Genomic DNA, 14955 nt, shown 5'->3' with positions numbered 1-14955 from the left:
TTGTGTTGTTTTGTATTGCTGGCTCTTGCTGTAATAAAATTGACTGACTGACTGACTGAGAAGTGCTGGATTAGCTTGGTGGGTGTGGTGGAACTGCACCAACATCCCTGCTGCCTTGCCCCTCTCCTTGCCAGTACACAACAGGGACCCTAGTGCAGTGGCTCTGCCCCACCCACTGATCTGCTTCTGTGACGTTAGACGGCACACGAGCTTTATTCAGGCATTTATCGCTCAGTGTGATGTCCTATAGATGGGGGGAAAGGGGGTGAGGATGCCAGATGACTCTGAGGGTGAACATCCGCCCCTGGAAGTCTGCTCCACTCCTGTAGGCTCTGTCAACATTTTAGAGAAAACCTGCCTGAGGGTTTTCAACACAAAACCCTGGAACAGGTTTTAACATCAAAAATGGTGTTTTTAAAAAACATATAGAATAGAGTGAAATGGGCAGGAATGTATCCGTCAATTTCTTTGTCTCTGTTTCTTGTTTTTCCCATCTTAAATTCTGTTCCATTTTTCTTTCCCCCCCTTTTTTTCTTTTTAACCATCCTGAAAATTCATCAGCATTTTTTTGTTTCTCCTTGGCTGCGTAACTGCACTGCAAAATTTGGAGAAGTGTGAATTTTGAAGGATCTCTGAGTTTTGGTTCTCATATTGTTTAGGAAACAGTGAATTTGGTAGGTTCGCCTTTGAATGCCAACTGAATTCATCTTCTCTCCCATCTCTAGGTTGCAGCAGGCAGCCTGCCCAAAACACAGGAGGAGGGGAGATGAGGAGCAGATAACGAATTATTCCTCTGAGGAGGAGAGACAGGGAGATGAAAAATTACCCGCAGGACACACACACACACACACACACACACACACACACACCCTCTTTGCAAGTACACCTGCACTCAGCCGTAGCTGTTTGCTTTACAAGAAGCTGGGATCTGAGCATACAAAGCTAGTTCAATATTCACCCTCTCCCCTCAATAATCTATGATCATCCTGTAGAATGATCCTTGTCGTTGGCAAGGTCTTTCCTAAAGACCTACCAATATCAGTTACTGCCATGGCAATATCATCTGCACACTTCAGCAGATATGTTTCATTAAAAAAAAATATTGTGTTCCTCCATTGAAGGAAACTTCCACACCACTACCAAAGTTACAAAGTTTCTGTAGCAGGATAAGCCTTGGAGGATTTGAGTATTGAACAGCCTGAAGTGTAATTCTGGGTAGTGCAAGATGGCTCAGCAATTTTCTCCTGGCTTGCCCCTGCAGCGACTAAATGAGGCTGACTATAGTTCCTTGTCCTTCAAGATGGAAATGTTCCTCAGGCATGGGGGCATATGGTCTCCTGTAGGTGAAGATCCCGAAAATGCAGACTGGGAAAGACTAGATGAAAGAGTGTGGGCTACCAATGTTCCAAGAATGTTTACCATGTAGTGCAACATGCAGGGTTCATTCGAGAGAAGGGCAGTATATAAACACAATGAAAATACAGTGGCGCCTTGCAAGACAAATTTAATTCGTTCCGCGAGTCAATTCGTTTTGCGAAAAATTCATCTTGCGAGTTGTGGTTTCCCATAGGAATGCATTGAAATCTCTTTTTTTGCCCATAGGAACGCATTAATTTAATTTCAATGCATTCCTATGGGAAACTGCGATTCACAAGACGAATTTTTCGCAAAATGAATTCGTCTTGTGAGTCACCCATAGAATCGCAAGACACATTCGTCTTGCGAAAAATTTGTCTTGCAGGGCATTCGTCTTGTGAGGTACCACTGTAATTATAGTAACACTTGAGTTTTTTATGAGTATATATTCATGGGTGTGCTATGGGTGGTAATCAGCTAAGTTTTGCTCACACTGTTAATGAACATGATTAAGTTTGGTTCATTAATTTAATAGTTGGCTGTCCCCCTATATATGTGTGTGCATGTATTATAGAGTGTGGGGTTCCTACACCCATGTTTGCCAAGTCTACTGCTTGCCACAATGTCCAACTGGAAGGTTGACTAAGTTGGAAATTGGCTCTCAGACCAAAATAAATCCATCACCCGTGGCCCAGACTGTTTAAAGGGGATATTGTGTTCTATTCGTTCATGTAAAACATTGCCACAGTTTACCTGTTCTGGCCCATCCCTATGCAAAATGGAAAGTGCAATATTCCACACACACACACACACACACCCCTGCCCGGTCCCCCCAAAATAAGAAATGTTCACTTTGGGATATTCTCAAGGGACTTCAGTGAACACAACCACCACCACCCCCGCCTTGGGGGAGTGGAGTGGGTGTACAATGTGCTCTTACGGTATATGTAAAGAACATGTGACCAAACAGCACTGCCAAAATACCAGGTTGCGCATGTTACCTGTAATGTAGAGATCACTTCATCACCCACTTCCTTCGTGGAAACAAGATAGCGGGACATTTCAGGATTAATGATTCTGTCTTCTTTCTCCCAGCGAACGATGATGGGTTTTTCTCCATGTGCTGTGCAACTCATTTCTTTCTTTTGGCCCTGCGTTGCCAAGGTGGTGTTTGGATAGGAGGTTATCATAGCAGGAACTAAAAATAAAAATAACGAACACAAGTTAGTAGCTTGCTGCAAAATGTGTGGAGGAGGAAATGCAACATTGCTGTACAGGAGGGCAACCCTCCACCTAATCCATTTCATTGTGTACTTTTGTACTTACGTATATCAGCTGAAGCAAAACAAAAACCCCTGGTGAAGCGTACAGCACTGAACTTCCTCCCTCCCCCTGCAAGGAAAGCAGGGATTCATGGAGAGAATGGATAGCCTCTTTTAAATGAATAACTTTAATTGCTGTTTTGAAATGCTAACGTTTGGTGGCATGACCTTTCTGCATGTCAGCCCTATGGATAACAAACTGATCTACTAGCTCACAAGATTGAAAGCTATGGTTTCTGCTTTAAGAAGTGGCTCTCACGTGGATAACAATACAGAGAAACCTTGGGGGCAACTTTTGATGAGAAATGATATGCACTAACCAAGCATTGTTAGGAACCATTTTCAACCATCTACCTTTCTCCCATAACGCTTATACATAAAATATCTAAGACTTTGTCAGATGTTTCCATTCCACAACATCAGAGTTGTTTTTATTTGCTTGCTGTCGAGTTACTGTTTGATTGTTAAACATCAACATTAAAAGAGATATAATAAAATTAAATACCATTTCCATATCACATTAAAAATACGATAAATGATATCATATGAAACTCAATATATATAGCATCCGGACACAATTTTCAAAAATCTGTAAAAATGTCCAGGAAAACCCAGGTGTATGGCATGGCAACTCGTGTCAGTAGTGTTGGTTTTTTGGTGAATTTCCTAATATATCTATATCTATATCTATATCTATATCTATATCTATATCTATATCTATATCTATATCTATATCTATCTATCTATCTATCATCAAACAACTCTTGTGTCTGCGGAATTTTACTTTCTGAAATATGTTAACACTACAACAAATAAGACTCACTGGGTACAATCCGGCTCCTATTGTTTGCATGCACAAATAGAGCCTCCAGGTTGATTATACATAACCCCCCACTGTAGAATAAATTCATGGAAGGAGCTGTGGGGTCCTGTGGACTAGCCCTACCCATTGGCAATACCATTCACTGCTGTGACACCCACTGAAGAATGTTCATCTGATATTTGTTGGAAAGAAGTCTCCCTAGCTACAGATTTAGTTATTTATCTTTTTTGTTTATAAGATTTCTTAGCCACCAGTCACCATAAGGTCCCATGATATAACGTAATATACAGTTATTAAACAAACAAACAAATAAAATCGCAGTAATTATAAACCTCCAGGGTTGAATTAGCAGTGTATCCCCTCGTTTCAAATAATGGGGTAAATGCCAAGTTACAAAAGCTAGGGTTGCCATATGTCCTCTTTTTCCAGGACACACCCTCTTTTTCATGGGTATGTAAAATGAGAGTCGTCATAGTGATCCATAGTTAAAAGTAGAAGTTGGCAAATGTCTCCTCTTTTTTGCTCTTCAAAATATGGCAATTATAGGCTATATATGTTTTTAAAATGTCACACACACATACCCCCCTTTCAGAGGCAGTTCTATAACTAACCCAGCTATCAGAAATTGCTTCCCATTGCCATAGCAATGGCTGATGAAGCTAAAGGGCTTATCCAGATGATCCTACAAAGGATATCCAGAACACAATTTCCCCCCCTTGTGCAATTCTTCCCCAACCCCCGCCCAAACAAATCCCTCTCCACACTGAATCCTGTCCCTGTGGGAGATGCCTTACTTAGAGCTTTGCCAATTTCACTTCCCTGCTATCAAAAGCAGCCCCTATTTATCAAAAGCAGGGAAGTGAGATAACAAGACTCACCTTTTACACCTCAAAATACCTAGGCAAATATATTTCAATGTCCCCCTCCACAAAGAAAAGAAAAAAGAGAAGAGAAGAAGAAAAATTATGTGAAAGGGCAGAAGCATTTTTGTAGAGCCTGGAAAGAGCTTTGCCAGTACTTGATTATTTATGCTTATTTGAATACTGGATGCTGTGTTTGATTTATTTTTGGATGGTAGTGGCCTTTGACTTTGAGCAATGAAGTCTGCATGCAAAGGACTGGTGCAGAGCCCCCTGCAAGTGGTACAGCGGGAGGGAGAGCTCAGCTGTTAAGGAAGAAGAAGCCAGAGAAAGGGATGGAGTCTTTAAAAAGCTGCACAAAATGGCTCAGCAAAAGGAGTGGGAACTTACTGTGCCACTTGCTGATATAGAAGAAACGCCCATAATATTCATAGAATCAAAATCTGTCCAGCACTTATTAAGATTTAGTCAGAGGAACACTAGCTGCGGAAAAAAACCTTTCATTTCCCCAGCAAGGTTTCACAGCTTGAGGGCAGAGGGCTTATCATTTCCTTGCAACGTCATGAATACTTTCAGGAAGGTTTCCTGATTATTAAGAATGCTTGCAGGCTGCCCTACCTCTCAATGGATCCCAGGGTAGGACCAAATATGTAAAATCACATAAAACAATGGGCTGTTAAAAATACTGATTAAAACAACAGGAGGAACGAAAACTGCAGAGCAGTTTATAATTATTATTTATTACATTTAGGCTGTAGGGGGTTTGGATTGAGGGGAGGCAACCTTCGGCCCACTTCTGCCAACTCAATAGATATCCCAGAGTCCACTGCAAGTACCGTCCTGCCTGCCTGCCTCATGTGCGGGCAGAAAGCCCACCGGCAACATTCCTGCCAGGAGAAGCTGATGGAAAGCCCCCAAACAAGATTGGGGGGCGAGTCTGAGATTCCCTGGAAGCTGCTGGATGTGGAGTTGTTTTCACAGCGGGTGCCAGCTGACTTTGGGCCAATCTGCCCATTTCCATCCAGCTCTTGCTGCCGCGAACAGCCAGGCTGTGGCTGTGGTGCTAGCTCTGCGCCTGTGCAAAGCCTTGCCAATGCTAGTACAGTGGTACCTCTGGTTACGAACTTAATTCATTCCGGAGGTCCGTTCTTAACCTGAAACCGTTCTTAACCTGAGGGATGCTTTCGCTTATGGGGCCTCCCACTGCCGCTGTGCCGCCGGTGCACGATTTTTGTTCTCATCCTGGGGCAAAGTTCGTAACCCGAGGTACTACTTCCGGGTTAGCAGAGTTTGTAACCTGAAGCGTTTGTAACCCGAGGTACCACTGTAACAAGTTTTGATTGCTCTGTTGCAGCTCACCTTTTCTCCAAGAAGTGGAGAAGAGGCCAGCAGGCTGGGAGGGGAGTGTGTGGTGTAATGTCTAGACCTGACGGATATGTTCAGCGGAAGTCCAAAAGCCTGGACACGAGGCAATCTTAATCTTTACAAAGCAGCCTGGAATTGAGATGGAACCGGCGTGTTCTAAACCATCCTTTCTTCTGGCTTCTTAAGAGTTATATAATAATTTTCCTTTGATTATAAGTATTACCCAAACATGTGTTTCCAAGCTAGGATTGGTCTTATGTGCTGCTAAGCTGTAACAAGAATGACGATGACTCAAAAAGCTTGGCAGCTCTGCCGGCGCCTTGTGATATGATTGAATGTGTCAGGGTAAAGACTGTGAACATTTAGAGTTCATATCTTATTCACTTAGAAGCAGTTTCAGGTCACATTATAGGAAAAGGAGGTGATTTATTTTATGTGACAACTATGAATTTTAATCAAAAGACATATTCAAAATAAAGTCTAGATCCCCCCTCCCCATTTTGCCTGAATTCACTATAGGCAAGAATTCCCCCTTTCCCCAGGTTTTTCTCTTCCTTTTTTCGTGCAAGAGCCCTTTTCATGTTTGTACATTACAAGCTGCTCTCTTCAAATAACACACCAGAGACCCACAGCAGCTTAGATTTCTCATTCTCTCTCTAGTCTTTGACAGGCCTGTGAAATGAATGTGACTTGATTCCGCATCGTCATGTGTGCACAATTTTCCACTTTGCCTAACTGAGCCTCCTAATAACCGGTAGGGGGGGGAAAAAGAAAAGAAAAACGGGGGAATGGAGGAGGCTGACAGCTCTGCTCCCTGCAGCGACTTTCTCGTAAACGCTTGAGGAGATTCATGAGGAATGGCATCAGTTCAGAAAACTGCTCAGCAAGCTCAGTAACAAGCTAGACTAATAGCCAATAAGGCCTTTTCTCAGGAAAGTCATTCACAATTCATTTATTAGTAGTACGCACTTTATGAAGAAACTTAAGATAGGAGAGAAAATGCTCACCCTTTCGCTGGGAAAGAGTGGAGCGCTTTTGAAAGGACCCTGCACGATTAAACCAGGACAGGACAGGAACAATTTTGTAAAAAAATCAACCATATCTGCTCAGAGAGAGGGGTTTAATTGAAGTTCTGGAGGACACATTGTCCACCCAAGGGCTGCCTTCCTTCATCGGTACCTTTCTGAAGACCCTGTGCAAATGGTGGGTGGGAATGAGAAGCAAACAGTGAGCAGATTGTTAATGTAATGTGATAAATGTTATATAATTATAATAATAATAATTTATTATTTATACCCCACCCATCTGGCTGAGTTTCTCCAGCCACTCTGGGCAGCTTCCAGCAGAACAGAACATTAAAATGGAACAATCTATTAAACATGAAAAGCTTCCCTAAACAGGGCTGCCTTCAGATGTCTTCTAAAAGTCTGGAAGTTGTTTTTTTTCTTTGACATCTGGTGGGAGGGTGTTCCACAGGGCGGGTGCCACTACCGAGGTTATGGGAACCTAATGCAGGTTTTTGTGTGCCTCGGTTTACCAGGGTCTGCAGAACTTTCAGGCTAGGTTTCATACCCTCCAAGTGTCCCGGTTTTCCAAGGACAGTCCCAGAATTACGAAAACCATCCCGGATTCTAATTTGATCCTGGAATGTCTCTATTTCCCTTGCCAGTGCCTCCGAGCTTGGGGAAGAGGATAAGCCGACATTTGTCCCGAGTGGCAATGACAGCGAGAGAGCATCCTGCTGCCTCTCCATGGCTGCTGCTGCCCATGTCCTCTCTTGGGCAGCTCGCAGCAGCTGCTGGAGAGCGAGTGAGAAGGAGGAGGAGAAGCTGCCACCATTGAGGCCCTGCTGTGCATGATCCTCTGGGTCTGAGGGGCAGGCAGAGGGCAAGGCCACCCTGGGAGGAAACAAAGGGGGAGTGTAGCAAAGCCCAAGGCATCTGGATTTTTTTCATGCTTTGTGTGTCTGTGTCTAATCTTGCCCCTTTCTAAAATTTATTTATTGATGTGTGGTGCGGGGTTTTGTTTTCTGTTTTTGGTAAACCTACCAAGGAATAAAATAAAATTGGGATTAAGGGATTTTCTCAGGACAGTGGAGGGTGTGTCCCATTGGTGTGGTGCTGGCAGCACCAGGAGCGGACGAAGGCTTTTCAGTGCCGGGGGCAGTGCGGGGGCTGTGCACCCAGGCGCAGAGCATCGCCCACGCAGCACACATGCACAGGGAGCACACAACGCATGCGCAGGGAGTGCATGGCACATGCCCCATACGCAGCGGCTCCGCACATGCGTGCTACGCAGCGGAGCCACCGGCAAACATCCCCAGCATCGTATGGAGATGCTGCTGCCCAGGATCCTCCACTCGTGGAGCTGCAAGCAGAGGCTGCTTTTTTAAAAAAACCTCGCTCTGCAGCTTGCTCGCTCACCAGCTCGGCAGTTCCCCAAGCAGTTCAAATTGGGAGTTGGGATTGCATCCTAAAACACCTCTCCCTCCCAGCTGCTTTTAGCCTTGATGATTATTTAAGATTAGGTCCAATTCCCGCCCCCCTTAACATCTGTGATGGGATAGACTATATACCAGGCATCCCCAAACTTCGGCCCTCCAGATGTTTTGGACTACAATTCCCATCATCCCTGACCACTGGTCCTGTTAGCGAGGGATCATGGGAGTTGTAGGCCAAAACATCTGGAGGGCCGCAGTTTGGGGATGCCTGCTATATACCGAATTTTCCAAAATGACACTGGGACATGAAATATATTTAAAGGAGGACATATGATGTTTACACCTGAAACAGGTAATTTTATTTTCATTATTGCTCAACAGTAGTCCAGTTTTCAAGTGATTGTGCTTCTCCACTGGGCGGTGGCTAAGGAAAAAGAATTGAATATACCAATGTTTTGGGGCTTGAGAAAATTATAGCTATCCATCTAATGGACACAACGCATTGAACAAGTCTGGAGGCTCATTTTCTCCGGCACTAACTTGCACATTATCTAAAATCTATGAAGCCCTCTGTTTGTTTGTTTAAAAAAGATGTTTTGCATTAATGGGATAAAATCTTTATAAAACAAAGTCAGGGAGCAGTAAGTAAAAATAGAAGTGTGATCCATGCAAAGCTTGAAATGAGTCATCACATCCAATAATGCTTAATACATAATTGGCCATACTGTTCGCTTGTACCAGTATAGTCTCTCTAGAAGCAACAGAGCTGTGCCATAGAAAGGGATCACATAACCACATCTTTACTTAGCACAAGTTATTGATTTCCTGAATTCTGCGGGCAACCCAGTTCCATATGACTTCATCCCCTTCCGCAGCACAGCAGTCTGCACTGTGGCTAGAATGAACTTGTTTGGTTTAATGAAGTTCAGTGAATTAGTTCAAAAATCCCGAACTACACCTGGAAGTAGTCCCCACAATTTCTGGGTAAACTGAATGTGAATTGAGTTCATTCTGGGGTAGAACTTTGAATGATTTCCAGTTCATATTTAATTTTTCATACATTATTTTTAACTCTCTGGACTCTCTGGGCTTTTCAGCTTTAAAGATCATAATTGTTGGGAAACAACGAATTAAACAATTCGCACTCCACTGTGTGTTTCGATGTTTTCTCAGTCTTAAGTGTATTTTACACTTCAGCATAGCAGCTTGTAACGTTCTGAATGCTGGAATAAAATTGCTGAGCATCCTTTGGGGGGGGAATGTTTGAATTTAACCTTGAACTGAACGTGAACCAAACTAGTGCTGCATTTCCTAAAGGGACTGATATGAACTGGGATTAATTCCTTTATGGACATGTTGATCTAGAACTAGCTTCTTTTAAAAATATTTTTCCAAGCTCTGGTATCAGCTAACAATGCATCCCTATGCCTGGCAAGTAGAGAACAGCAGAACTAAAAAAGAAAAGAAAAAAGGCATTTGTAAGGCAGTTGCAATAAACAGTCACAGAGAGAAAGCACCAAGCTGCTGCCAGATGGTGCCATCAGACTGGTCCAAACCAGTGAATTTATGTTAAGATGCTCTATACTCCATTATGCCAGTTAAAAACACCCAATTCCCTTTGGTAGTCTATTCAATATTCTGACACATGGTTACTGACTTGGCCTATTAAATTACACCTATTTATAATTACAGAAGCTCTCTTATATAGGGTAGTTATTATCCAGAAAAAGCTGCCTATCAAAAAAAAGAGAGAGGTTGTATCATAAGAGGAGAGAAGATTATAATTTGTTTTAACTTCCCCTTGTGCCCTCCAAGCTTTGGCCATTAACACATCACTGGCATCGTTGAGTTTTTAATAACAGGCCATGGGCAGAGTTACAACATAAAGACAGCACTTAGAGGGAAAACGGGAAGGTCTGCAGGAACAAACAAGTTGGGTGCCATTCACTGGACAACAAGCTGTTTTCACACTGTTGAAATAGTCCTTGTTTTGTGGAAGGCAGTCACTGCTTTCCTTGGTACGTTTCCATATATTCCCCAAGTTTGGGGAGAAGCAGAGAGTTGTGCCTCCAAACAAGAGAGAGAACATATAAAACAAGCATAAGCCTCTTGAAGCCTCTATCCTGTGGCAGGACATCTCCCATTCTTAGATACCGTATCCTAGGGGTGAGGAAGGTTTTTTCAACCAAAGGACCACATTACCTTCTGGGCAACTTCCCAGGGACCACTAGCCAGTGGTAGGCTAGTTTCGACATACACTCACACCCCCTTCTCTTATCATCCATCCAGGAAACAAAGAAGCATTAGCAGAGTTCAAGGACACACTTCAGCTAGGCAAAAACCCTCAAGGAGAACACACAGAAGGCCAGTGTTTGTGTGGCCTGGGGACAGTCCCAAGGGCCAGAGAGAGGTCTGAAGGTTCTCCATCTATGATGTACTCAATCACCCAGACCAGTGTGTGTGACAAATGCAGAGTGCAAGTTAGCAAATACTGCAATCCTGTACATGTCAGGGGGTTATTCCCAGTAGAGGATTGCAGTCTTGGAAAGATATACCTAATACATCAGCTTGACCCCTGCCCAGTAAGCCCCTGGGAAGACTATCTGATCTGAACGCTGTATAATTAAAGGGGTGGGTGGAGAGGAGCTATCCCAAGTCTGCTGCCAACATGAAATCAGACTGCGTGCTCTTGTTGGTGGGTGATCTAAAATGTCAACCCACAGCAGTATTGATATGTGTGGCTCTCCCAGAGCAGTTGCAGGCAATGTATGTACAAGTACCTTGCTTTTTTCAACTGATCCTGACCTGATGACAAACATCATTGTGGCAAAACTTTAAAACTTGTGAATATTGCTATGGTATATATATATATCTTATGGGGTGCATTTTGTTTTTTCAGCCATTTCAAAAAGATATCTAAATACATTTATATCCCACAAATTTCCTCCAAAGTACTCAGGACAGCACACACGGTCATCGTCCCCTAGCCCTGTGAGGCAGGTTGGACAGAGGCTTTGTGAGTGACTCAATATCAGCTTTGTGGCCTGAAGGGGGAATTTGGCCGCAGGTGCCCCCAGCCGCAGTCCAGAGCTTTAACCAATGCACACACATTGGCTCTCCATATAGTCTGTGTTCTGCTGTGTATTATTTGCTTTCTGTTGCAAGGGTAGAAGGCAACAGAACTTTACTGATGCTTGCCAATGATGCTCTTCTTCTGATAGCTTCAACATGAGATGGGGAGGGGAGCAGGTCGGGAGAAATGAAAGCGAAGAAGGGCTCTAATTATTCACCAAGTACAAGTTGTTCAACTAACAGATGGGATGGGATGGCTTCTTCCCACTCAATCCATATGTGGCAACAGCTTTTAAGTAGATAATTATGTTCAATAACATTGCAGATACATCTCTAATGTGTGTGGGCAAATGTTTGCTCAAAGATTTCAACTCCAATGCGGCGGGGGGTGGGGAGGCACTTCTTGTATGACCATGAAAGTCTTTTCACATGTTTAGCTGGGGGGAAGCACCAGCAACTACATCAACACAATGACTCATTCAGTTGCTCCCTTTCTTAATAGAGGTGACCCATCAAAGTTTCCTAATCAGCCAGAATGACTTCTGGAAATGGCTCGTGTAGACAGCTAAACTTGATGAAGGATGACACACCTTGGAAGCAATCTGTAATTTTGTACTGTCCTTAGACATTCACTGTGCTAGCCTGAGGTCACCCAAGAGAGCAAAGAGAAAGTAACACCACACTGGGCCTGCAATCCCATATAAGCCCCACTGAAGTCGATGGGCCTTACTTCTACATTGACATGTAAGACCGTAACAATTGGCAAGGCAGAGCAAGGTGGTGTTGCAAACCTGGCTTCCCAACATGCCGGTGACTGTCTATAACTGAGAAGTAGAAGCAGTTGGGAGATCAGCACTGGGGAGACCCACCTCACCGCTCCCTCTTACTCGCAGAGACCTCCGTGTTGGAAAGTCAGCTGCACATTGCTGCTCTGTCCCACCAGCTGCAACTGATGTATAGGATGGTTGTGTTGTACATGCACGCAACATCGGGGAATGTGGGGCCATTCTGATAGGGCCCTGCCACAAACCATTTTGGAAAATATGAAAGGATGCTGAGCTATAGCTGTTTGCTGTACACTGTTGGCTCACTTGACCTTAGAATAAAGGCATTTATTAATACAGAGCTCACAGTTCCAGCCTTACATTTCTCCAGAACAAATACCGGTAGCTTTCTAGAAATATCCTGCTTTGTTTTTGTTTTTGTTTAAATGGAGATGACTTTTGTGTTGCTTTGTTTCTTCTTAGAAACAAGGAAAGTTACAAAGCTATTGCCTTCATTGCTGGGGTAATACCAGCAAGCGTAAGGTAAAATGCAGCTAATCATTTATAACTAACAAAGCCCAAATAATACAGTCTTACCTCGAGTTGCGAACGTGATCCGTGTGGGAGGCACGTTCACAACCCGCAGCGCTGCGTCTGCACATGTGCGTGACGTGATTCAGCACTTCTGCGCATGATGTCATTTTGTGTTTCTGCGCATGCGGGAGCACCGAAGCCTGGAAGTAACCCGTTCTGGTACTTCCGGGTTCGGCGTGGTCCGTAACCCAAAAACGCACAACCCGCAGCGTTCGCAACTCGAGGTATGACTGTAATTCTTTAGTCAATAGCATATTTGGAACCACAGTTCAAGTGAAGTAACCAAGAGGCTGGATCATTAGCTGAATCTGATTACACTACAGTACTTGAGCCAATAACTTTCTAACCTTCAGTTGCTGCTAGGATGGTGTAACATCAGTGGTGTAACATTGGAAAATGCTGATCACTTCTCCTACCTAGGCAGTTACCTTTCCACAAGGGCCAACATTGATGCCGAAATCCAGCACCGCCTGAGCTCTACGAGTGCGGCTTTCTCCCGATTGAAGTGAAGAGTGTTTGAGGACCGGGACATTCGCAGGGAAACCAAAATGCTTGTTTACAAAGCTATTGTACTACCAATCTTACTATATGCTTGTGAAACATGGACCACTTATAAACACCATCTCCAACTCCTCGGAAGATTCCATCAACGGTGTCTCTGAAAATTTTTACACATCACTTGGGAAGACAGGCGAACTAATATCAGTGTACTGGAAGAAGCAAAGATCACCAGTGTTGAAGCAATGATTCTTCAACATCAACTTCGTTGGACTGGTCATGATGTGCAGATGCCTGATGATCGTCTTCCAAAGCAACTACTCTATTCCGAACTTTAAAATGGAAAGTGTAATGCTGGTGGTCAACCAAAGAGGTTTAAAGACTGTCTCAAGGCAAATCTTTAAAAGTATAGTATAAACACTGACAACTGGGAAACACTGGCCTGCAAGCACTCCAGTTGGAGAACAGCCTTTACCAAAGGTGTCATGGGCTTTGAAGAAACTCGATCTCAGGATGCAAAGGAGAAACATGCCAAGAGGAAGGCACGCTTGGCAAATCCACACCGTGATCAACTCCTGCCTGGAAACCAATGTCCCCACTGTGGAGGGACATGTGGATCCAGAATTTACCTCCACAGTCACTTACGGACCCATTGTTAAAACCATGTTTAAGGAAGACAATCTTACTCGGCTATGAGTGATTGCCAAAGAAGAAAGAAGAAGAAGAACCTTCAGTTGCTGCTAGGTGTTGAAAAATGCTGCAGTAATAATAAATGGCTTAGTTATACATCAGGTTTACTTATCTACTTAAATCCATGTCCCACCATAACAGCTTAGTAAAGCCCTCTGGGTAGGTAGTTTGTCAACACACTGCTATGACAATTTCTTTTCTGGCTGTTTGTGAGTGAACAAAGGCTCTTTCCCCCCTATTTAATTTCTAGTTTCAACAAAATTAGCTATGTGTCAGTATTAGACACAGAGCTGGATTCAACTAAGTAAGTATGCTAGTGGAAACCAGCACAACTAGTCCTGCTAGCGCAACTAGACTTTCCCCCTTCATCTCCCCCCAATCAACTCTGGGGGGCCCAGCCAAAGCCCCAGAACAGTGTACATGGGGGAGAAGAGGGGATATCGTTGCACAGGACAAACTGAAATGCTTGCACTGACAGAATAATTGGAAGAGTGCAACGCTGAATTCCTACCAAAATGTCAAAGGTGGTATTTCTGTTTAATTCACTTTGGAATCAATTGAGGAAGCAAAATCCACACTATTTTCATGCTGTTTCTGGGCTTGGGTTTGCATACCTGCTTTTGTTTGTTTGTGAGCCAATCAAAGCAAATTTTGACTGGAGATTCCAAACTTCAGTTCCTTCAGAATCGTCAGTCTTGAGCGCCCAATCTGGCATCAGATGAGAAGTAATAGCGATTGCAATAAATAAATGTCTCGCTGCCTGAACCACAGCCATCACCGACAGTAGGGGAAAATAGAATGTTAAAGCAGTGCTAACCTACAGCATGCAATTGAAAAATCAATTCATATCGGCTGAACATGCTATCATTACCTCTGCATGTCGTTGGCTTTAGAATAAGTTATTGGGCATTGTCTATGACCACGCATGTCTTTGACTCACAGTAAATTCCCCTTCAACCACAGTGATTGTCTTAAAGGCACCTTGTGGTTTCTTTTGACATTTTAAGACAAGCTACTTTATCACATACAATTGTTTTCACAGGAAACAACTTCAGTGCGTGGCTCTGGGGAGACTGTTATCTCCTGGTAATGGCACCATTAACATGAGCATACTGTAATTAAAGACTGCAAGAGCAATTCATCTGGATACAGCATATGGATCTGTTTTTAT

General features: G+C 43.5%; 1 protein-coding gene across 1 annotated transcript in view; it reads right to left on the bottom strand.

The window, feature by feature from the left end:
* The window catches only part of DSCAM (DS cell adhesion molecule), a 332481-nt gene that overhangs the window by 95779 nt on the left and 221747 nt on the right, over positions 1–14955 (bottom strand). The window contains exon 12 of the mRNA XM_035116259.3: positions 2358–2554. Coding sequence (XP_034972150.1) covers positions 2358–2554 — 197 coding nt within the window. The remainder of the gene's footprint in view (positions 1–2357; positions 2555–14955) is intronic.

The sequence above is a fragment of the Zootoca vivipara genome, chromosome 4 (assembly GCF_965207765.1).
Source record: "Zootoca vivipara chromosome 4, rZooViv2.hap1.1, whole genome shotgun sequence".
Lineage (NCBI taxonomy): Eukaryota > Metazoa > Chordata > Lepidosauria > Squamata > Lacertidae > Zootoca > Zootoca vivipara.
This window is presented reverse-complemented; position numbering and strand designations above follow the sequence as displayed.